This window comes from Pezoporus occidentalis, unplaced genomic scaffold (genome assembly GCF_034315485.1).
Source record: "Pezoporus occidentalis ecotype Australia unplaced genomic scaffold, CSIRO_AGI_Poc_V1 ctg134, whole genome shotgun sequence".
Taxonomy (NCBI): Eukaryota; Metazoa; Chordata; class Aves; order Psittaciformes; family Psittacidae; genus Pezoporus; species Pezoporus occidentalis.
The window spans coordinates 1,321,299-1,346,887 of NW_026913146.1; the positions used below are offsets into that span (position 1 = coordinate 1,321,299).

General features: G+C 39.7%; 1 protein-coding gene across 2 annotated transcripts in view; it reads left to right on the forward strand.

The window, feature by feature from the left end:
• The window catches only part of LRIG3 (leucine rich repeats and immunoglobulin like domains 3), a 39,600-nt gene extending 36,457 nt beyond the window's left edge, over positions 1 to 3,143 (forward strand). Inside the window, exon 19 of one of the 2 annotated variants that reach the window (XM_062609084.1) lies at positions 2,840 to 3,143. In XM_062609084.1, the coding sequence (XP_062465068.1) occupies positions 2,840 to 3,084 (245 nt within the window). In that variant the 3' untranslated portion in view covers positions 3,085 to 3,143. Of the gene's footprint in view, positions 1 to 1,715; positions 2,815 to 2,839 lie in introns of those variants that run through there. The other variant, XM_062609085.1, reaches the window with a different exon arrangement.
• The last annotated feature ends 22,446 nt before the right edge of the window (positions 3,144 to 25,589 follow it).

A 25,589-nucleotide genomic window follows, 5' to 3' on the forward strand; every position in this document is an offset into this window, starting at 1 on the left:
AACATTTTGCATGTGTTTTTGTCTTTTTGTTTTCTTCTTTGCTCTCTTCCTCCGTGAGTAATTTGTGATACCACAGTATTTCTTTTTTAAGGCTCACGCAACTGAGCTGTACATGTAGACTCACTGTCTCTCTGCTGCAGTGCATGAGGATAATTGGGTGCCCCAAAAATCAGGGTCCTCTCTGGATCCTACCCAGAAGATAGATGGGAGATTTGCCTTATCCTGTGTTGTAAATAGAGCAGCTTGGGGCTAGATCAGAAGCAGACCTGACTCAAGTCAAAGTATTCAGGTCAAACATGGTAGTCAAGTGGGGTGGTTCGCCTCTGGGTGTAACTGTGAGCCCTGTTCCACTCAGGAAACCTGACATATAGGAACTGTTAAATACAACATCCCAAATGTTTGAAGTGAAGAGGAACAGAAAAGTGATTATGGTAAAACTGCGTAATGAGCGTATTTAGATTATCAGCAGATCTTAACAGCTCATGTTTACATAAAAATCTCATCAGTGGTGTGATTCTTATCTTCTATCTTAATATAGCTGGCAGATTTCCATAAATGTTAGGATACTTACCGAAATACACCTTAACAAACTTCAGGCATACCAGAATACATTTAGTATGCCTGAAGGTCCATCCTGGGACCTTTCACACTAGGCAGAAGGTGTGCAAGGGCTCAGGAGGGCTCAGAGTGGGTTGGGAGACTTGAACTCCAGTATGTGAGGATATATTGTATAACATGATGAGCCAGAACTGTTTACTCTTCAAAGTCAGGCACTGTGGAAAGGTGCCCTCTCTACCCCTCCTTTGTTGTCTTTCATATGGTGTGTATGACAAAATAGCTTCTGAACCTTAATTCAGGGCTTACGATTTTAATGCAGATTGCAGGGAGAGGTAAGGGGAAGAAGAGCATTACTTTACCTTTGAAATTCCCTAAATTTGGATCTTGGTATGGTTGGTTGGTTTATAATGTATATAAACCCACATACTGCTTTCATCCCCATGATGTCTGTGCACCAAGTGCAGCCCTGGTACCCTGGATTGTCTCCTGTCTGGTGTGTCAGCATGGTTGATCAAGGCCTGGGTCTGCTGGCCCTGCAAGGGAGCCAGGGGGAACGTGCATCACTGGGCTCTTTGTTCTCAGGGGGTGGGGTGGGAGGTATGAGTTCTGAAGTTTTCCCCCTTCGAAATCCAGATGATTGGACTGTGAAATGTTGCAGATGCCATGACATCTGGCAGAGGCCCTGGAACTACACACAGCCTCCTGGCTGCCTGCCACTATTGCTGTGGTGGGACTGTGCAGATAGGGCTTTACCATGTCTCCTGGGGAAAGTAGTTCTACTATATGTGGGTATACCCAGGAGTTAATGCAGCCTCAAGGGTTCATGTTTCCGTCTCCCCTAAAACTCTATGCACAGCTACTTTATATTGTCAGTTCTCTGAGGTACTGCGCCACCCAACTTATATCATCATTGCCCTGGATGCTTCATAGTCATTAGCACTCATCACTCAAATAGCCTATGGTTAGATCTTGGAGATGGTGGCTTTGGAAGAAGTCATGATAGATTTCTTGTCTTCAGTTGTGGATTTTCTTCTTCAGCCTCATTATCTTCAAATTCAGCCCACTTTTGCCTCTAAAATCACAATTACAGCTGGCATTAACATCACTATTGATTCATGACCCAGAAAGTTCACAGTTTTGGGTTTGTTTTTTTAAAGACAGGATTCATTTGTAGCTTTGGTGCTGTGAGGAACATGTTTTCATATTGTGTCAGGAGCCAAGCTGCTCTGTAAATCCTTGATGCAAATATGGACTTTGTCCAAATTCTGTCCAAATCCATTTTTAGTAACTTCTCAAATTAGTTTTACTTGAAATCTTTGCTTCTAGCAACTAAGCAAAACAAGAATTATGGCTTTTTGGGTGTAAAATTTATTAACAACTGTAGTGTTAAGGTATTAATAAAACCAAAGTTCTTCAAAATCATCCTGTGGCACACTGTCTTCTGAAAACAAGTCTTTTGAGACTCATTTACAGACACTGTGACTTGTGACAGCCATATCTTTCTTCATTGAAAAAAGAGAAGGCCTTTCCTGCAGGGGTGTTGACACTCACACCTTCCCAGTGGTAAAGAGTGACAGCCACTCTAATTATTTTCTGGCTAGTGAATCCATATAATTATTAATAAAGGTTCAACTGATATGCCAGTTTTTCTTTGAGCTACATCTGTTCTAGCCAGTTATGGGCAAAGAGATGATGAACAGGTGTGAATGGACATTTCGACTGGTGGGACCTTTATTATTAATGGGAGATGCTAGCCAGTAAAAGATGGTTGTAGCATTCGGGTTGCACAGTGGGAGGATGTTGTATAATCCTACACATGTTGAGGTTATATTTTTTTAATACATCTTTTTATGTTTGCTGAACGCATGGCAGATTTCGTGTGCCGTTTATTCACTGAAGAACAAAACAGGGAGACTGTTGTGACTTCTGCATTAAAAAGTGCCTTGTGATATATATGTTTGCAGTTTGGTTGGTGTGCCCACATTCTACGTCACCACCCTTCCCAAAGAAAAATGGGAATGGAATAGTCACGAAAACAACTGTAATGAAGTTACGAGTGGCTATACGTTTACTTTGGAAATGTTTTTAATGTCTCAGGTGGCAGAACCTTGCCGTATGCTTGTGATCCCATGGATGTTTTCTTTTAAGGGGTAAAATAAGTAAAATTTCACCTTGGTGATCTTCTGCTTGCATTAAGGATTGCGTTCTGACATGCAGCCCTTAGTGAGACAGGGAACTGTTAGATCAGCATTTCTGTACTTACCTATTTACTGTCTTTCAGGAACATTTGGAAAGCCTTTATGGAGGCCTCAGCTGGACTCTCTCTCAAGTTGTAGGCAGCCAGCGAATTGCCAACCAAAACCTTCTTGTAATAATCCTCACGCCTCAGTGGACTTGGATGCAGAGGCAGGTGAAGATGGAAAGGAAAGGACAGTTTCTAGAGGAGAAAATAGCATTTATACTTACAAACAGTCCTTTGAAAACTTTAGGACTTCTACTTTTCAATCCTGTGATTTGGATACATAGCTCCTTTTGGACCTGCCTTTGATTTTGGTAACCAAAGACATCCTTCGACATACTACTACCTCAATGTGGAATTTTATTTAAAAAGGGTATAAGGAAAGGAAGAAGGGAAGAAAGAAACCACGTGATGCTATGAATTCAGAGCAAAATAAATGCATTTTTATTCAAATAAAGCAAAATCACCAAAATGTTCTACATTTTTATACAGGGAAGACAATATAAAATATTATATTTCTAATTATTTTATAGCTTTTTTTATGCAAATAATATCTTTTGTAAATTAATGGTGTAAATAATACAGCGTATGTATTTCTATGTCAGACTTCATTTTATTGAGATGAGTAGTAAGCATTCTAATTTTGTACTGTTACTTGTACCTTTTTACAAATGGAAACACCATGCTGTTTGCACATTACTTTTAATAAAATATGCTGCCATGTGGTCTCTGATCCACATTAGTGTATGAAGAATGAAAAGCGTGACTTGCATTTGTAGGTAACGTTGCATATATAGGTGCCCTCCATTGCACGTTTGCACCTTTATTTGACTCAAACTGGTATCTTCAGATGTACTGTGTTAAACATGTTCAGCTTCTAGGAGTGGGTGTGGTCCTGCCACAGCTACCAGTAGGGTGGGTTGAAGCTATTTGTGCCAAAAGCATGCAAATCTTCGCGTTGTGAATTCCCACTATCAGATACGTGTGCACACATTCTCAGTTTCAATGCATTCAAGGCTACTGTAGTAATAACAATTTGCCCATGCCTGTGCACAGAGAGAGTGCATGCGTCTGCTGGAGGATATGCACATCAGATGCACAAACCTGCACCAAACTATTTAGTAAAAGAATTAAGACGACTGGATATCTGCCTGGTAGCATCACTCTTTCCCAAGTGGCTTAGTGTTAAGTGTTTGCCAACTATGCAGTGCATGCCCCAGTCTTTGATTTCCCATACCCTTTCTTCCCTCTTTTTTTTTTTTGCTTCTGCAACCACTCTGTGCCCAACACGAGAAGGTAATCCAAGTACAAGTTAATGTTTTCTTTGGTTTAACTCTTACTTCTGTTCCTTGTTCAGCTGCCCTTTTCTGGTTGTAGATGAGATCTCTCCTTTATTCAGTTGCTCAGTCAAGTTGAGCAATTTTAAATTCTTGCTGGGTTAAATTTGCAGTAATGAGCCCAATGCCTTTAACTATACAAAGAGAAGATTGCTAACTATAAAATGGTAATTAAAACTAAGTGAAAACTCTGTTTTGTTTTTCTGTATACAAATGCCTGCTATTTTAAAAAGCTGTGAATCCTGTCATCACCGCGTTAAAACAGAGAGACTCACAAATGGTTAATATTATAGGACATTGGCTATTTAAATTTGCCTACTTTGAAGGTGCAAACTTACATGCTTGCCAAATGGCTTCTTTTAAACTAAATTAAAAGCAGCTGCCAGAGTAGGCCATCACAGACATCATGGCTTAAAGCTAGAGCAAAGGTTTCACTGCCTCGTGTAGCTGAGCTAAGGGCTTTTTGTTTGCAGCCAGAAACCTGGTACCCAGATTGCAATGCAATTTCCCTTTAATTTAGGCGCCAGTATTAGAGACAGGAAGTTAATCCATCCTTAGTTACTGGTGGTCTAAGTGTAGAGAATGGATTTTGTGTGCTTTAGTTGATTATATTGCCAGATTTTCTGACTAGTATTGTTAATTTGTCTTCATTGCTGCCAGATGTGCTGATGTGGTGACAGACATTGATATGGGTATTTGATTATCATGAAGTGCATTTTGAGGAAGATTAATTTTTCCTGAGTTAAGCAGAAAGCTATAAGTCAATAAGACAAGAAACTTAAATTTGATTCACTCAGTAGCTCTCCTTTTTCTTTCCTTCCAATGATCCAAGCTTTTTCAGGGGGAGGAACTGGGGGCTGTGATAGCTCGTGTTTGCAACCAGACACTGAGTTTTGACTTATGTAAAATAACCAAAGAAAGTTAAAAACTGTAAGTACATCTTTCATTCCAGAATTAATGTTTATTCCATGTGTCTATCATGAAAAGCAAAACTTTGTAGGGGGGAAGGTTGAAAACAGTGACAATGCCATTTTACTCCTTTCTCGACTTTTCCTGAAATACTTTTTGACTTGCTCTTGGAGAGTATAAAGTTCCTAATCTTCCAAAGACATGGATCTCTGTACCCAAATAAATGTTCAGGGTTAATGACTGGCTTATAAATACTTCCTATCAAGTTTCTTTTTAGCATCCTAAAAATAAGAGTGACTTAAAATCTTACTTGATGCCTTAAATACCCAGAAATGGAAATGTATCTTTTCTGCCAGTGTGAGTTTTCATGTTTAGCGAGAGTTGATTGTGCTTAAATACAGTGGCAATCTATAAATTGCAAGATAATTTCAGTATCTTAATAGTTCTTTTTAAGACCACTTACGTGCCCAAACATCTGTTTTAAAGGCTTGCAAGTTCTATTGCCTCCCCCCTCCTCCCTTCTGAAGATCCAGATGTTAGGGAGCTGGTAGGTTGATATTTACACAGCTGAAGTCTAAATCATAAGTTGATGTGATGGGGAAATAAATTGCAGCTAACGCCGAGTAAAGTTTGCACTGCATCTCGGAGTCTTAGAGTGAGAAACAAGTGTTGCTGAATGACAAAACGGACATTTTGCAGTTTTATGACCAGCAGTAACTGGAATCTTGTCATGGGCTCACTTAAAACTTGTAAAATGTTCTTTAAAGGCAGTATCCTCTTAATGCTTCATACAACAAAATGTTTTGCCCAATGAACTCATACAAACAATTGCTGATGCACAGTTTCCGAAAGTCTGAATAATTAATAATTTTTGACAGATAAATCGAGTTACTTGTTTACCAGAATCTCTCTGAAACAAGCATTCACTAAGTAACCTATAAGTCTGAGATAACACTAGGCGGATACCTGCACGGTTTTTGAACTGAAGGCTATTATTATTTCAAACACACAAACCCTAAAGGAGTGCTACAGTATTTCGGTGCCAAATGCTTTAATTTAGGATTCTTTACATAACACTAAACAGATCTTGGCAGTGCCACGAGAAAGTGGGCAAAGAATTAAGCCCAAACTTTCTGCTGAAGAATATTCCATCTGAGGATTTGTTAGTGTCACCAGGCAGTCCTGATTTTGGTCTCTGGATCTCTTGACCGCTTAGGGCTCTACTCATTGAACCGCTTCAATAAAGCTTAAAGCAATAAGTTAAGATTGAAGTTCTGTTAAACATTCACAAAGACTGATATTGCAAGCCTTGTGTTCTGCCAACCTTACAAGCCAGGACTGTAACTGGGGATTGTGTTTCTTTTCAAGTATAAATGTAAGCAGAAATCTCACATGCTACTTGCAAGACATATTGTTACAGGTGTGGCACATCAGAGAACTGTACTTTCTCAGTGACGTCTCCTTTTTCCCTCACTTTATGTATTGCTTTGTTCTAGTGAATGTGTCTGCTGGATACTCATTTTGCAGCTGTTTAAAATTTATTGAGAAAATAGGGAGGAGGGTTTAAACCACGACAAGCCTTAACCTATTTAGTGAAGAGAGGAAATCAGTGTAGAACAAGGTGCAGTTCTCATACATAAGGTATTACTTCCTTTATTGTTATATTTTAGGAAAGTGTTACCGCAGGGAATAAAAGGCATAGTGTCTTTACTCACGTGGAGCAAAAACTGCTTCTCACGGTTATGCCTAAGTATTAGGGGTCACTAGTTCTACTGAAATAGAATCATAGAATCGTTAGGGTTGGAAAGGACCTTAAGATCATCAAGTTCCAACCCCCCTGCTGTGGGCAGGGACACCTCACACTAAACCATCTCACCCAAGGCTCTGTCCAACCTGGCCTTGAACACCACCAGGGATGGAGCATTCACAACCTCCCTGGACAACCCATTCCAGTGCCTCACCAACCTAACAGGAAAGAATTTCCTCCTTATATCCAGTCTAAACTTCCCCTGCTTAAGTTTTAACCCCTTACCCCTTGTCCTATCACTACAGTCCCTAATGAAGAGTCCCTCCCCAGCATCCCTACAGCCCCCTTCAGATACTGGCAGGCTGCTATGAGGTCTCCACGCAGCCTTCTCTTCTCCAGGCTGAACAGCCCCAACTTTCTCAGCCTGTCTTCATATGGGAGGTGCTCCAGTCCCCTGATCATCCTCATGGCCCTTCTTTGGACTTGTTCCAACAGTTCCATGTCCTTTTTATGTTGAGGACTTTTTTGGTCAGGTCCTTTTTATGTCAGGACCAGAACTGCACACAGTACTATCACTTCCCGAAAGGCACAGGAGGCTTTCCCCGTTTCCCATGCTGCTTTTTCTCTCATAGCTCAATACTCCTCCCATGTCCTTTGGGGACCCTCTTTGGTAACCCACGCTATTCTGTTCCCAGTTTCTTTGCTTGCCCTGTCACTGTGGTTACCAGCTAGGATAAATGTATTCAGTTTACAGAGCACAGTGTAGTTGAAGTCAGTAAGTTAGTAGTGGTTGGGTGCCAGAGGAAGGAGAGGGTGGGGGGACGATGTGCATCCTACTTATTTTCAGCACTTGCTTTGTAGATGTGCAATGGGAAGCTGTGGTTTGCAATTTGTGTCTACCACTGGATAATCAAAATTCAGGTATTGATTATACAGCTGTTTGAAATAACATCTTGAACAGTGAGGCTTCAGCTTCGTTTATGGCAGAACAATACAAAACCACATTAGTTCCTGCCCAGTTAAAGAAACTATCTTTGGTACTAATCCTAGTGTCAAGTCTACTTATTTTAGAAGTCTTCTGAAAATGCCTGTACTGGAAGAATTGACATTGATGTCCTTAGGTTCTGTTTATGCTGTTATCTTCCATTTTCTGTTGCTGTAACATAAAATCAGGGCTCTGCTCTCCATTCATCAACAAATGATGGGGTTTCATGTTGATTTTCTTAGATGTGACAGCACATGACAGTCAAATCTAATTCTGTCCTGCTGCTAACGTGCTGGTGCGCACAAGTAAGGGAGGTAGTCAGAGGTGTATAGAGATACAGTAAGGTGAATGCAGGGGAGGAAAGCTGGAGTTCCTGTAATATCGTAAAGTGGCTTTGAATAATCCCTTTGTTCCAAGGGAATAATTTGTGAAGGTTTTAACATTTACACCTCATAACACTGTTCAAAAAGCTTATCAAGGAGTTAGAACTGCCACTCTGCCAGCTCTTGGAAAGGGCAGCTGTGCCGTTTTCTGCAGGGCACAGAGTCCATTGGAGCTGGAGATTCTTGGTGAAATTCTTGGTAAGATACTTGTCTGAGGCCTAGTCGTTGTATGGCAGAACTGTTGCTGACAAAGAGTTGTGCGGTGGGAGCTGGGTATCAGAAGGTTCCTCGTGACCAGAAAGATTTTGCAGACTGACTAATAGTTGAAAACCGGAGAGCTTATACAAAAGAACATTTGATCCATGGGTACCACATCATAGCTGTAACAGATCTCCAAGTGATGCTTTTGTTCAGCAGTTTTTTTAACAGCTGTGGCTGACCAGCCCAGCAATGAAGAAGCTACTAATTGAGTGAGTGCTAGAAGATGTAGATAGGCAAGCCAGCTCTTACAGCTGAAACTACCCACTGTCCTGGCTTAAACTAAACTGTGCTTGCTCTGCTACCTGCTGCAGGTCTGTACACCAGCAGCATTAAGAAAGTGACAGTGCTACAGCAGCCAGCTGACCAGAGCCTGGCTTCTGCCACACGCTGATCATATTCTTTATTAGCATAAACTTCTTTCTCTATTAACCTTCCCTCAGGGAAGTAGAAACAGCCTCCATCGTAATTAGCTTACACAGCCTGCCATGGAAGCTAAAGAATGGAAAGTGTTAAGGGCGCTTGCAGCAGCCTCGTAGGTATGTGCTGCCAGTGGGGAAAAGTTAATCTGCTCTCAGATTCTGGCAAGAGGACAAAGCCCTATGTGTAAAATAGCACTTAGAATAAATTAAAGTCCATGTAACTGACCACACAGTAGGTAAGGTAGTAAAATGATGGCGATGATGGAAAATATGACTAATCAGAAAGCTGTATTAACTTAATGAATAAAATTACGCTTTAATGTAAACTGAGGTTCTTCAGTGCCTCATTTTAAAAATGTGTTTGTTTACTGCTCTGTAGCTTGCAACAACTGTGTTATTTCACCTACCAGCACACTCTAGCAGTTTCATCTGAAATAGCAGTTTCACTCAAAAGCAGTTAAAAGAAAGAGATGAAAACACATAGCAGCTATGTGACACTGAGCCACTGAACTTGTTTTACTGAATTGCTTAAATCAGAACATCAAAAAAACTGAAAAGAAAATGGAAATGCTTTGAATTTGGACTTTGAAATTTCTTGTTGTTGCAAAATTATTTTGATTTTTGGTTTTGAATACTCTTTTCCTTTCAGAGCAGGGATACAGAGTGCAGACCCCTTTGGGTTATCGGGGCAACACAGACCAGGCTTGGAGGCTGGCGTGGGCAGAGCTGTTACTTGTTCTCTCCCCACTGCACATCCCTCTTCCAAAATCCATTTGATCTGAGTTTGGCAGGTCCCTGCATATTGATTCTCATTGCTACCAGAGCATGTTTCTTTTCATGATTCTTTTCTTAGCTCACTGAACAAGTTTCAATAGTTATAAAGAGTTGGGCCTAATGATTTTCTGTGTGATTAGAAATGTTCTGATCTCTGTACACTTTGGGAATTGTTGGAAGTGGGTCCCTGGACTTTCTGTGCAACCCAAGGTGGTTTGCTTCTGAACAAGCATTGATTGGGCTCTCCGGGGTGGCTTCTGTGCATGCTGCGGGGAGGGGATTTGCAGCCACAGCCCCACTCTGTGTGTGGCTCCTGCCTCAGGGATGCCTTTACTCCAGAGGATCTCAAAGAGTACCTCAGGTCTGGGAGCTGTGTGAGCACTGCCCAAACCGCTGGTCATGTTAAACTGAAGTGCAAATAACAATCACAGTCATCTCTCAAACAAGGCAGCTGAGGGAGCTTCTGAAAGTCTGTAACACTCGATCAACTTCATTTACTTTAAAAACCCCCACAAACTTCAACAACGCTATGTTACAGGATGATGAAAATCATATTCAGGTTTGCAAAATATCATCAGCTACCTTCCCTGTTTGCTTCAACATCTCACTGTCTTGTGGAGAAAATGTTCATTAAGCACAGAGGAAAGCAAGTTATTGTAGGTACCAATCTAGCCTCAGTAGAGGCCGAGGAAAAAGATCTGGGAAAGGTGTTCCTACAGCTTTCCTCAACTCAGACCTTTCCATCTCTTCAGTAGTGTTGGACCTCTTTTCTCCTCACAAAATATTCTTAAACGGAAAAGTAGGTATTTGTTCATATAGTTCATAGCGATTACAAAGTAACTACTATATACATTTGGTGGGATTTTTCTTTTTTTTTTTTTTTTTAATGAGGTCTTTCACAAAGGAGTTTTGAGCTTATGTGGGCTTGTGGGCTTCCTGCTTTAGCTTCATATTTTCCTCAGGAAAAAAAAAGAAAGAAAGAAAAAGGTCTGCTTTTTTTTTAGGGCCAGGTGTCTTATATAGCTAAGTTAAAACATGCCTGCAAAGGCTATGGTTATTCTGTCTGAAAAGCAATGCACTTCCCCCCCATCTCTGTAACATTTAGCACGTACCTCTTGAAACTTGCTGTTTATGTCTGTGTTTTCTATTTGTGAATCTCCCACCACCATTCTTTGAAAGACTGTATTCAAAAGTGGACATTGTTTTCCTCCTCTTCCTCAAATGTTCTTACAGATGTTGCTGTAAATCAGTTCCAGGGCTGACATAGTGTTTGGCTGCCTGACAAAGGTGCCATAATAACGCAGCTCAGTAAAATGTGGAATTTCTGAGGTACTGCTTGTAACTTTTTCAGTGCTGTTGTAAATTCCCAGCCATGTCAGCACAGGTGGAAACAAAGTCATAAATAATATGTGTGTGTGTGTATACACACGTGTGCACGTGTGTGCATGGAGGGTGGGGAGCGGAGGTTGTATGTACGTATTCTTCCTAAAGAGTTCCCTAGGTGGTTCACCACTTCCATGATTTCATTCAGCTCCTTGAAGCAAATTAAGAAAACAAAACCCCTTCATTAAAATCAAAATAATCTTGCTAACGAAGTTTTTAGAGAGAGAATGTGTGGTGTAAATTGAAGCAAGTAGGCTGTTGCGAGCCAGGTACGAGCCAGCCCTGATAAGCCATGCCAAGCTTCACAGCAGCCCCTCAGATAATGATGAAAGAGCCATTTCAGTTACCCACCATGAGCTTCTGCTTCCCAGAGGGCTGAGCTGAGCTGCCCCTTGTCTTCAAGAGACGGTTTGTAACACTGGGCAGAGACAGGAACATGTTTTGTCCCACCGTCTTTTGCTTTCCTGTTTCCTCTTAAGATCTTTCAAACTTCAGCCTGCAGAGGCTGAATATCTATATAAGATATTAGTAAGAAGAAACTTCACCATGAGCATAGTGAGACACTGGCACTGACACTGCCCATTAAAGCTGTGGCTGTGCCCCATCCCTGGAAGCGTTCAAGACCAAATTGAATGGGGCTTTGAGTAACCTGGTCTAATGGGAGGTGTCCCTGCCTATGGCAGGGGGTTGGAACTTGATGATCTTTAAGGTCCCTTCCAACCCAAACCATTCTATGATTGATTCTGAGAGGCAAGACATTTGGATATTTCCTTTTTGTCAATCAGTTTCCAATTCCACACTTTCTTAAAGGTAAGGTCATGCTTAGGAATCTAGCTAATCCATCTGGATGGCTCATGCTGAGGAGCAGCCCCCATCCAGCCTGCCTGGCCGTGCCAGTCCTCCTGCCTCTCCTGCAGGAACTGGGTTTTCACCTGAACATGTGCTGAACCTGGCATGCAGTTAGACCATCCTTTCTCAAAAAATAAATAGTTTCTGGCTGCTCCCTTTGAATAAATAAGTGTAGGACTACTTAGGGGTTGTTACAGAATAGCTGAAGGCAAAACATTTGGAGGTACCTTAGAGAGAATTTGGTGAGCTGATTCTGCTGAACTACCTGAGAGGAAAGCTGAGCTCTGGAAACACTGCTTTTATGAATATCACCTCTTCTTGCAATCAATGCTAGGAGGTATTACTGCTTAACAACCAAATAATAAGCTCAGCCTAAGAATCTCTTTTTTAGCTACTATTTCAATCATTGCTAGAGAAACACGATTTAGAACGAAATACCAAGTTACGGTATACAATAATATTTGTAGGCCACAGATACAGTGATTGATTAACATCGAGCTGCACACAAAACTCACATTAAAATAATGTTTATTTTCATGATTACAGACTTTAAAATCAGATATTGTCTTCATGCACTTTCTGCCTTTAGTTGCTTAGAAACAAGCAATTTCATAAATCCGTTAATATATGTATATTGTATTTAGAATCATAGACTCATAGAATAGTTAGGGTTGGAAAGGACCTTAAGATCATCAAGTTCCAACCCCCCTGCCATGGGCAGGGACACCTCACACTAAACCATCTCACCCAAGGCTCTGTTCAACCTGGTCTTGAACACCGCCAGGGATGGAGCATTCACAACTGCCCTGGACAAGCCATTCCAGTGCCTCACCACCCTTACAGGAAATAACTTCCTCCTCATATCCAGTCTAAACTCCCCCTGTTTAAGTTTTAACCCGTTACCCCTTGTCCTATCTCTACAGTCCCTAATGAACAGTCCCTCCCCAGCATCCCTATAGGCCCCCTTCAGATACTGGAAGGCTGCTATGAGGTCTCCACGCAGCCTTCTCTTCTCCAGGCTGAACAGCCCCAACTTCCTCAGCCTATCTTCATACAGGAGGTGCTCCAGTCCCCTGATCATCCTCGTGGCCCTTCTCTGGACTTGTTCCAACAGTTCCATGTCCTTTTATGTTGAGGACACCAGAACTGCACACAATACTCCAGGTGAGGTCTCACAAGAGCAGAGTAGAGGGGCAGGATCACCTCCTTTGACCTGCTGGTCACGCTCCTTTTGATGCAGCCCAGGATACGGTTGGCTTTCTGGGCTGCGAGCGCACACTGCAGCCGGCTCATGTTCATTTTCCCATCAACCAACACCCCCAAGTCCTTCTCTGCAGGGCTGCTCTGAATCTCTTCTCTAATTTCTTAGATTTATTTCAAATACAGTCTACCCACTAATATGCAACAGGATCATCAATTGACAAGATGGTTAGAATTTAGATTTTTCAGAATAAATAAGCTAACATAATTTTACTGCTAGCTACTATTTTATGGTTATCAGTACTTTAACAGCATTTCCCAAAGAAAACACACTTAAACCTACTTCCTCTCATCCATCAAAGTATTTGATTTAAAGGAAAATTCATAATTCTATTCTCAACAGACTTCAAAATCAGCCTACTTTTAAAAATTATTGTTACCCTCCCTGTTGCAAAATGGCATATTTAAAAATGAGGTCCTGTGTAACTTAAAATAAATTGGCTCAAAGCATGAACAAAAATAGTATAATTTCCCCTAAGTGGTAAAGTGGTAGCTCCCTGTTACAGCTGCTGTTTCTGGTCCCTCTTTTGTGTCAGTGCCAAGAAGCCACATGAGACTGGCTCTCACTTGGCAAGGCACCTGCCTTGGACCCCCACCTTCCACGCAGAAGACAAGGGCAAACATACAACATGGTGTTGTGTGGTGGCTTGTTTGGTTATGTCAGGAACTTAGGATGGAAAGACTCAATGAATGCGGAGGGGAGCAAATATATGGAAAAAGAAAGAGCGACCAGGGAGGAGTGTGTGTGCAAGGAATATAAGGGGTGGACCACGTAGATGTGCACGGACTGGGAGCAACAAGGATGGTCAGCTACCAAGAAAACACTGAGAAAGATTGAAAAGGCTGTCCCTGTAGGCTGGATGTTGGGCTGGGAGGAAGGAAAACAGCTGGACATTTGTCCTGCTGCTGCAAGGAAAGTCTGCTCTGCTTGTTTTGTGCTCTTTGAACAAAGTTAAATCAAACTGGTCTGTCATATATCGTTATGAAAAATGCTTTCACTGTCTTGTAATGGCACCACACAAGCCACACGCCTGAAAGACACTCCAACATCTTCATGTGCACTGTGAAGAGCCCACACTGTGCAGTCTGGGGACTTCAGTGGAGGTTTTAACTCTTACGAGTGGATACTAGTGATAGGGCTGAGGTTCTTCTTCACTTTAGCTGATGGAAGGTTGGGCCTGTAGCCTCTGGTCACTCTCTGGGTTCCCTCTGGATTCAGTGGATTAGTGACAGGCATCTCAGGAGATACGTCTCCCCACACATCTTGAAAACCCCTCTAAGGAGGAGCTGCACTGCTGTTCAAGCCTGCGCCCACCTCTGCTGACAGCCTTAGAGAGCCACATTACATAAAAGCACTACTATGTCATGCAGAGGTAGGTGAGTAAATCTTGTACTATAACAACATTTGTCTTTCACCAGTATGAGAAAAAAGAGCACAGTTCTGAGTTCAGAAAGCCCTGAGTGGGTTTATAAAAGCTACAAAAAAGAAAACAGATACTTAATTGTAAGCTGTGGTGCATTGGATACTGAAGCCAAGATCATTAACAGAGTTTTCTGCTGACTTTAGATGCTGGAATGGAGAACAGGAGGAATAGAAATAGTCAGAGTTTGGTGCATTTTACCAGTACTATGACAGATAAATTATTGCAGAAAATGTTCCTCCATAGAAGCCATCTGGGTTTTCCTTCTCCAATCCACTTAGGAAGGTCTCCTAAAATCTCCTTGCTCACAAAGGTAGGAGTCTCTGATTTTTAGCCCAAGTTTACTCAGGACAGACATTTGCTCTTTGGAGTAACATTTTTCAGTTGCCGAAAACAGACAGAACCAAATCTGATATTTAGATTCCAATGTTTTTACAAAGATCAAGCATCTTTCTTCTCGCCCTTTCTCTTTCTTTTTGGCTAAAGAAGCCAAAGTCCTGTACTTCCCTTTGAATCCCTTAACTGGTTTAATAACAATTTTTGGCATCTTTCTTCTGAATTTATAAATCCAACCAAACACCACTGTAAATCAACAATGGCAATATTTTTAAAAATTAACTTTATTCTGAACTTTGAGTTAAATACTGAACCCCTCCCCCCCCCGACCCCCAAAGAAGATCAAAAAAAGTGCACCTAGGTTTATCCTTTATGCTTAACTAAAACCCCCTTTGTGGGGTCCAACAAACCTATAATACATACACTACCACCAAATCCTGCGCACCTACAAGAACTGATGTAGTCACAGGAAGGAAGAAACTAATATCTGTTGTGCAGAATCACCAAAACATACTGCCTTGTTCTGAGACAGGTCAGGTTATGCTGAGTGCAAGTTGGCCTTGTTTGAACTCAGTGGTGACATTCCTGTTTACATTAAGATCTTATTGGTGTTCTAGCAGTTAAGACGATTGCAGGGGCTGGTAGCAGTGCGATGGAACATTGGGTTTAGATCTTTCTATTAAAATGATCTAATCTCTCATTAATTCAGCCAGCAACTAATTGGTACTTACAACTAATGGAAATAAATCACTTTGATTAACATTCAAAATGTGTAATTTCTCAGAAACCTGATTTTTAATGAAGAGCAAACGCATCCTCTGACACTTTAGCTTGTGTGATCTCCATTCTGTTCACGCTGAACGTTGGTTGTTTAAAGCATGTGAATAATTTTAATCACACTGTACGGATTTAACATTCTAGCCTTAAGCCTGAAATGATATACAGCATAAGGCAGTGAAAGGAAAAAAGAAAACTCCAACTTTCCTGACAAAGTAACTAACTCAAATAAAGTCATATTCAGACCACCTACATGTCCTGCATTGCTGCTATTACCTTCTTGGTGGTCTTGTTTTAGTTCATCTCCCTTTTGTTTCTAACTGAGAGGTGTATGAAAGAAACATGGTCTTTTCTCCAAGTCTATAATCACTTGAATTACAAACCCAGGTGGAAATGGTTGCCATGCTCAGGTTTTTATTAAATGCCTCTCTGTCTCTTTCAGTGTCCTGACATGAAGCTAAGGCTGAGCAGGTGAAAGCAGGTTATTCTTTGAAAGGACCATTCCTTCAGTAGGCACAGGCAGCTTCAGAGCTGTTTGTAAAGCATTCCCCAGTTTCGGGTTATTTCACCTCTCAGGTCCAGCTTTGTGCACCAGATGCTTCTTTTTAGTGTTTTCCTCACACTCTTCATGAGTCCAAAACCAGGCAAGTGGCTTCGCTCTGCAGCTGCAGGATTAATCTGTGTTAGTTCAATAGGTGCTTACTTCTAGATTGGGCTTTGGTTTGATTTTTGCTTTTCTTTGTATTTGGTGAAGGCTTTTGTACTTCCGTCTTATGTGGCCAGCATCATCTGAAGGGAATTAATCTTCTCACAACAGAATCCTTAGTTTTCTGTTAATACTTTCTTAATTGAAAAGTCTGCTCAAAACCTTCATCAGCTGAGGACAAAGCCACCTAGAGATACAAGAAATCGTAAAAATTGAGAAAGAACACTTTTGTTTCTTTTTTCAATTCATCCTATCATTCCTGAAACACTTGACGAGAGTGATTTAAGGGGAGCATTGTCCCCCTTGCCTTGCAGAGGCTGGCTAAGCCCATGATCCAGGTGGTCCTTTGGAAATGCCTGTCCTTATCTAAGGACAGTGAAGTATGCTTGGGGCACAGAACTAGCGGAGGATCTTGTGACAGCTCCCCAAGAATCACTCCTGGGCTTTAGCTTTGTGTTGCTTTTCTCAAACATGGCGGGGGAGACAACTTTATCCCTAATATGCCTTCAGAAATGTTGTATTCATGTATGAGGTTCTAACAGCTAGGATTTTGTTATTAAATTGTATGGAACTATAAACTCTTTGTTTAGTGCACAAATGTGAAAACAGGCAGTTTTTATCATGCACTCCCCAAAGACCTAATATATTCACTCTGATTATGAATCCTGAGAAGTGAGCCCAAAGAACATGAAGCAGTATTGTATTTAATTTATTGCTTTGTTATAAAATGTTCCACTGCACAGGCATTTATTCTGTAAGTCTGAATGAGAAAATTATGTTTTGCTGCTGGAAAACTCTTATAACTGTATACTACCACCCAGACAAATAAAGAAAAGATAAGGTGTTTATTAAGATGAAGAACGGAGAGATTAACATTTTTTTTCCACAGAAAATATTGTTCCTTAACATTGACCTTTTGAAATAGCTGAAGAATGAAAAAAAAAGGTAATTTTATTTTACTTTATTTTTTTCTTAAGTTTGAATCTTTCAATTTTCATTTCTCATAGTGAAATTTTAAGGTGCTTCCCAAACAGTGTTCTCAAGTTTTCAGAAATATCTAAATGTCATAATCAGTTTGATGAAACAGAAGTACCTGATGTTCTGACACATCAAAAGCCTGTTTAATATATGAGAAGGATTAACTCCTAACATCAGCAAACTTGCACAGCAAAATGAGATTTCAAGGCTGGGAGCCTGAACCTTAGTTTTCCTGTTTAAGCTTGACCTCTTTTTTGGAGTGAATCAACCAGTTCTTTCCGTGATGAGATTCAGATGTGTTTCTCAGGACAACTGATTGAAGCTGTTCCCAGTGGTCAGCTGGGGAAGGAGTAGCACTGTTACCCCTGCAAACCCTTCTCACATGCCTTCAGATCAAGGTCCAGGGCTTGCAACGTATCTATGCCCTTGGTATCATAACGTACAACCATTGGCTTGATAGGTTGTAACACGGTCCTTAAATCATTTCAGGGCATTATATCTGGGGAAGAAAGAAAAGGGGAGGGAGGAGAAGGACATGAAGAAAAGCTCCAAAAATAATGATGTCTTAAATCCACAGAACAGCCAAATGGAGCCTGGAGGTGACCCAGGCTCACAGCTATTCTGTAGGGCTGTTGCCAGGGTTTTGTAGCAGAGCTTGTCCCGAGCAGCGTGCTCACAAACCACCCTGTGTCTGTCACTTAATCTGGAGCCAGGCATTGGTCCCTTGAGTGGATGGCTCTGTGTGGTACAAAACAAGTACTGGCATCTCACAAGTGCAAGTTAAATCTTTGGCTGGATGAATTCAACAGTCTGATCTGCATTAACAGCATCAGTCTCCATGTGCAGGCAGGGGAGAAGGAGGAATTGCTCCAAGCATCTACCAGTTTGCAATTATTTGAGGTGCATTTGTATCTGTTTGTTTGCACTTACTTATTCAAGAAGGCCTCTGCAAAGAAAAAAAAAATATTACATGGTATTTTTAATAAAGATGTAGCTATGATTTTTTGTTTCCATAGCAAAGACAAAGACTTCCATTTACATGTGAAATGAGAAAAAGGTGGGAGAGGGTTGTGAAAAATCTCTATGGAAAAAAAAAAACAAACCTGAGAAAAATACATCTCAACATGTCAGCAAAGACAAAATGAAGTGTGTTTTATTTCCCTGGTTATAAGGCTTGGTAAGAACAAGTCTATGTAAGTTTGCAGCCGAAGTACTCTGAACTGGCTTGAGCTGGAATCTGAGGGGTTAATCAATCTCCAGCTTAAGGGATGGAGGTTTTCTAGTGTGATCCTGTTCTACCCTGTACAATATTTCTGCAGTATACCAGTGTAGCACAGTTATGCTCATGGGATGGTTTTCCATTCAGTTCCATCAGTGCTAAAGATCTCCTCATACTTTGCTCTCACTGTTGGCCAAATATGCTGGAAGCCTTAATGCTTCACATTTTAGTGGGTGTTGTGGTTTAACCACAGCCAGCAGCTCAGTGACACCCAGTTGCCCACTCACTACCCTCAGAGAGGTGGGGGAGAGAGAACTGGGAGGGTAGCAGTGAGAAAACTCATGGGTTGAAATAAAGACAGTTTAATAGGTAAAGCAGAAGGTGCTCACACAAGCAAAGCAAAACAAGGAATTCATTCACCACTTCCCATTGGCAGGCAGGTGTTCAGCCATCTCCAGGACAGCAGGGCTCCATCATGTCTAATGGTTGGGAAGATAAACACCATCACTCTGAATGTCCCCCCTCTTCCTTTTCCCCCCAGCTTTACATACTGAGCATGACACCATATGATATGAAATCTCCCTTTGGTCAGTTGGGCTCAGCTGTCCTGGCTGTGTCCTTCCAAACAACTTGTGCATGCCCAGCCTGCTTGCTGGTGGGTGAGGAGCAGAAAAGGCCTTGAAGATATGCAAACACTGCTCTGCAATAGCTAAAACATCCCTGTGTTAGCAGCAGTGTTTTGGTCACCGATCCAAAACATAGCCCTATACTAGCTACTGTGAAGAAAATTATCTCTATCCCAGCCAAAACCAGTACAAGGGGAAAAGGTAGCATGAGATCATAATGGGGGAATATTGTTAAATTTACCTGACACCATCTTCTTTTATTTTTAAGTTCCTTTCCTATTTTATTCCATTGCATTTCTAAGTTACTCACAAGACATGCAATATATCATCTTGTCCTTAATGAAATCAACCAGCTTTAGACAGGTCAGGATTTAACCCAGGAGCTTCCTTTTTCTTTTTTACTTTTTTTTTTTTTAAATAATATTAAAAAATAGAAAATATTTTTACAGCTAACCTGTACACCTTTAACCTTTTACCACATTCAGTGACTTTATGTAACCAGTATGATATAACTTGGGAAAGCAAATGCTTTTCAAAATTGATTTTGAAGGGTTTTTTTGGAAAAAAAAAAAGGTAGAAAAGAAAAAGTCATGGCCTCAAAATTTGGAAAAAGGCCATAAAATCATCTAAACAGCAATTTCTGGTGAACATTCCTTCAAGACAAAATAACTTAGATTCACTGAAATAATTACAGTCAAGAAATAATTTGACCAGCTCTCCGGTTAACTTTGAATTAATTTGACCAACAAAAGCAAAACAAAATTATGTCTGGGGTAGAGTCTCCTGTTTACTCTTTCCTTCTTGTTAAAATGCTCACAGATATTTTTTATTGGTAGCAATTTGGTGTTAGTGGACAACTAAGAATTTATTACTGGGTTCATGCCATATTGCTTCTCCAACTTGCAAAAACCTATTTCTTTCATGCATAAACCACTTTTTAATTTATCACCTCTTGAGAGCACTTAAGCAACTGTGATTCAGTTAAACTGATGTTCAGTGGCTGTGCCTGTGTTTTGAACTTGGCTGATAAAAGAAAAAGATGGGATACATTACAACTATTGATTGACTGTAGTTTATTTATGGTTTTAACTTATAAGTGTTTAACAATCACCTTAATTGTGTGTGTGTGTGTTTGTGGAGAATGCTGAGCTGATAAAAGAAGGCTACAAGTGCAATTTATACTGAGAAAGGAGAAGCATGCTTTAACTTTTTCTCTGTTTATGTAGTGAGTTTATAGCTCGTGACTTTATCAGATCTAGAGAGCAATTTTCCCTCCTTACATGCATAACAGGGATGTCATGAGCACTAGCGGTGCAATCTTCCCTAAACTAGAATAGCCCCCAATGCTGTTTTAAGGGATTTTTATAGGTATTCAGTCTCTCATCCATTTCTGTTAGTTTACCAGACTCCTGGGACAGGCTTTCTGGCAATAATGTAATTTCAGTATGTGATATCAATGCTTAAAGAAAGGAAAATAGTCTTAAAAAATTACGATGTTGGGGGAACTAAATCAGAGAGGCGTATACTGACTTGCCCTGGGCCATATGGAAAGTCAGAACTGAGGAGAACACAAATCTTTTCACTGTGCCAGGCTGGATTTGGATTTAGAGGGAAACACAAAATTTCAGAGACACCTAGTCCAGCTGAGGGGATGAAGAACACAAAGACGGATAAATTAATGCAAAAGGAAGAAAAAAATAATGATTTCTCTATTTTCACTGTCGATTTGATCTACTATATGTTGCTCACAAGGAAGTTTTGACATAAAAGAGACAAACTGGTGTTTACCCTGGTGTACATTTCCTAGGTTCATCTGGATGATGATCTTTGGAGGCTGTTACTTTGGAGGGGTTCACAAGAACAAGGCAAAACACTGTTTGTGTTTGGCTTTTTATGAATCCATTTGTGCAAAAGGCCATTTTCAAGGGCGCTTTCTCACAAGCACAGCTAGCAACATATCTTCTTGGAGTCAAAACACGAAAGCTTACTGACATGAAGAAAAGCTTCTGCATGAGGCTTCTGTACTCTCTAAATCCTTCTGCACAGACCACAGAAAAGGTTGGGTAAATTTTAAGAGCACAAAACATTCTTTTGATTGTGTAAACAGTAAGTTGGAACTAGTGGAAAATTTTACTTTAGAATTTTATTGTCATAGAATATTTTTGAACAAACTTTATTTTTGTCAGAAATATCGACTCTTTGTATTTTTTTCCGTTTTATAAACACAACATCTGTAAAAACAGAAAGCAATTTTACAGGATTCATGTTGTGTTTGATTTTAAGGAGGAAAATTACTTTTTCCAACTACTTCATTGTGTCCAGCAGGTAGTAAGGATAAAGCAAGGGCAACTGAGCAGTCAAATGAGGGTGGAAACCAGCAGGACCAACTGAACCAGGGAAGAGCTTCCCTGAACCAGAGAAGAACCGGGGAAGCTACAGTATTTTCTAGCTCTTTCTGGTAGGTATTTGTCTAGAAGCTGATGCAAGAATTAAACACTGAGTATGATTGATTTTTATTTTATTTTTATTTTTCTTAAACTTGTTTTCTCAATCTTTTCATCACTGATGGCAGTCATGAAAAACTGAGAGCTTTCTTTGTTAATCTGGTTTTTTTTTTTCCCCTACCCAGGTCTCTTTTCTGTGTTGTTGATGCTCTTCTTATTTTTCCCTGTTTATTTCAGCCAGCTATTTGGATAGGCTTTATGCTTTACTTTGTATTGAGCTGTTACTTTCTGGCTGTGGCTTCCACCTCTCATTTTGTACATAATGAACAAAATAGAAGAAAAACAAACACAATAGCAAAATATGTCATTATCCTTTGCATCTTTTCCATGCTTTTTGCTGATCATATGCACATCATTTATAGTGCTGCCAAGAGCATCTGAGACCCAGTCAACTACCTTTGGGATTGTAATTCCTTTATGATCTATTTTCCTATTTACTTTGATCCAAATGGTTTAGTAATGCAGCTTGGAAAAGATACAGGCAAAGGTCTTTGGACTAAGTTTCTGTTGAATTAACATGAGCCATTTCACATACCACTGGGTACTGGCATAATACATTTTTGGCTGGCAATTGGCCTTGAGAACATAAATCAAATTCATTTATTTTCTTTTTCAGCTGCTATCTTACTTGGGCAGCGCACACTCTTATCACAGGTCAGTGCTACACTAGCAACAGATTGTAACTGAAGAAGGGTGATGGATAGAAAAAGTTCATTCATCTATCTCGCTATTTCTCATACATATATTAATAGAACATATCTGCCTCACAGAATTAATTTTGTTTAGTTTTCACTCCTTTAGTCCTTTAGTCCTTGTATGTGGAAATATAACTGCTTTTTTTTTTTTTTTTTATGGGGAGAGGAAAAAGGGATGTGATCTGCATTATCCATAGGGAAAAAGTATGGCCAAGGGGTAGGTCTGGCAAGTTAAAGGAAAGCACAGGGAAAATCAGTAATTAACCTGAACAACATAAAGTATGAACATAAGAGCCCAGTATACCTCTCTCTGAAGGGCTGATTTCAAAAGACACCTTTACAGTCAGAGACAACAATGGTAACTTTCAAAATGTCTCTAGCATAGATATCTGTGCTGTAGAAATCTACACCTCACAGGGCATTCCAGTCTTCTTTAGCAGATTGCTATAAGAATCCTCTTCCTGATTAATAGATTTAAAATGTCAGATAAAATGTAACTTAGTAATGTGTTTTTCTTTCCAACAACAACAAAAAGGAGCCTCTCTGAGTAACTCAGATGTCCCTGCCTGCTGCATCATTGCTTAAAAGTTCACTGAGTTGAATCCCTCTTAAAATTGTGTAGAAGTCGAAATCTTGGACTATTTTTTGATACTGTGATAGAACTGAGTTCCAAAACATAGCATGCCTCATGATGAAAATAGTACCTATGTTGTATATTCAGGATCTTTAACAATTCTGCAGTCAATGAGAATAAAATATTGACCAATATACTTCAATACAGATGCGAGATTTAATCATTTGCTTGGGTATGGTCATCAAATATTTATGTAAGTGAATCAATAAAGATTATGAATAAAGATAGTAAATGATACACAAAAATTATTTAAAAGAAAAAAGACCATTTTTCTTGTGGTGTTAACATTAATAGTTAACATTTCTATGAATATACACTTGTGGATATATCTTGGGCAAAGGCTTGCATCTGTGACTCACCAGGTGGTGAGAACATTGGTAATTGTTCAGAAATGTCAAGGGGTTGGTTGCATTGTCCCATCTCAACTTCTGAATTAATATTTGCTTAATTTAAATAGCAATATTTAAAACATTGAACTGAAAATCCTGAAAGGCTGCAGAATTTCTAGATGAAATGAGCAGTTGAGATGGTGAAATCATAAAGCAGTATAGTACAAACCCATCACTTGTGGGGAGTGAGATTAAATCAGATGATAGTGCAGCAAATCTCTGCCATCTGCTCCTTTATCTTTTTGACCAGGTTGCAAGGCAGGCAGTATCCTCCCTTTTGTCCTATTAAAAGTGACATGTGCTGTCTTGTGCATCAAGATATTTGATGCAGTCCAAACTTCACACATTCTGAATCAAAATTAAACAGAGCAGGCTTGACCAAGCCATAAGATGTTATCCTTCCAGGGTTGTCCATTGAAGCATAAAACTTACTAAATATAAACTCAGTGTTAACTCAGTGTTAAACTAAGCCATAAGAACCAGTCTTAAATGAGCTATTTTTTGTATTGGTAGGCAGTGATGTGTGGACTTTTCTCATGGTATTTGATCCCACTAAAGAAATCTCTCTTGCCCTGAAGTCTTTAGGTAGTTCACAAAAGTTAACATTGGTATTTCTACACAGCTTTGCCCTGATCACACATAGCCATGTCTTCAGCAGACTTATCTAAACTACACCAGAGCGTGTTTATATACATGTGAAATCACTGCAATGGAAACATATTCCATGGAGAAAAGTAAGACAAAAAACCAAGCAAAAGAATTTAACTGTAAATATTTTGCAAATTTTTATAGAGTTAAAAATTTAATTTTCTTGGTATTTCTATACACATTCAGTATATCTGCATACATTGTTACAAAAAGCTATTTTCTTAAATATTTAAGAAAATTCATACATTTATTTAAGAAATTTATTTGAGAAAATTCATACATTTATTTAAGAAAATTCATACATTTCTTAAAATCAATTCCTAAACAGCAACGTTTTATTTATTTATTTTTTTTCTCAGAATGGTATCAAAGACCAGATATTACTTCATTTTCAGGTTTTTAAGGCTAAAATTACAGGCTCAGAACAAAGGTACTCATATCTTGGAAATTAGAAATTTGAGGAACGCATATTTAATGAATCTGTGCTGTGACGCACCTGAGAAAACATTTAGAAAATACATATTTAAAATGTAGCATTATTTAAAAATATACATTATATTTATAATGTTATATATAAAAAAATCTATATTATAGTTATCATTAGATTTAATCAGCAAAACAATGTGATTTGAAAAATCCATTTGCTCAGCAAATTCTGTTCCTTTTGTTCTCTTTTCCTTTTCATTGTCTTTTCAAACCAACAGGTGTAAATACTTTGTCTAAAGAACAGCGAAGGAGGTGTGAAGAGATGAAGAATCTAGGTGTACTCATCACTGGCTGAGTGTTATATTAAGAGGGCAAAAGAAAATAGAGAACCTTAGCTACACAAAGATGGGCTCAAAGGAAGACATTTTCCATTAACAATATAGAGAACAGAGGTGAATGAACAAATCTCACTCATAAAAGAGGAGAGACTGAGAGTGAGGGCTAAGGAATATCTGGAATACAAAGTCTATATCAAGCAAATGGAAATGCAGCAGATTTGCTGCAAGTACTTTGCAGCCATCCTCCATTCTTTTATTTAATTTGTTACTTTATTTGCACTGAGCATTGCTCCTTACTGTGAAAAACACAGCTTCTTTCCTTGCTGGAATACCACTGTTTCTGTAGTGTGTTGGGTTTGGTTTTTTTGGCTTTTTTTTTTTTTGGGGGTGGGGGTGGGGGGTGCTTTATTTTTATTTATTTCATTTCATAGCACATTATGAGACTATAATTTATTTTTAGTTTACAAAACAGAGCAAGATTTTCAACCTGGGGCCACAAAATCTCCTGTAGGGGAGTCTGTGTGTCCACTGGGTATTTCTTAGGATCATTAAATAAAAAAGTGTTGCAAACATCTGATGGAGGAGGAAAAATATTTAAAATATAGATATATAGATATATAGATATATAAAATAAAATCAACTAGTGCAGAAGTGAATTAACTACCCCCAGAACCTGTTATGAGCTTCAGATGTCCCCTGATGCGGCGTACTTTTGTGGTGCCTTGCTGTCTCATTTTTTTTGGTGTTAGCAGCATTACTCCCTTCTGGCCTTGTAGGTAAGATCTCCA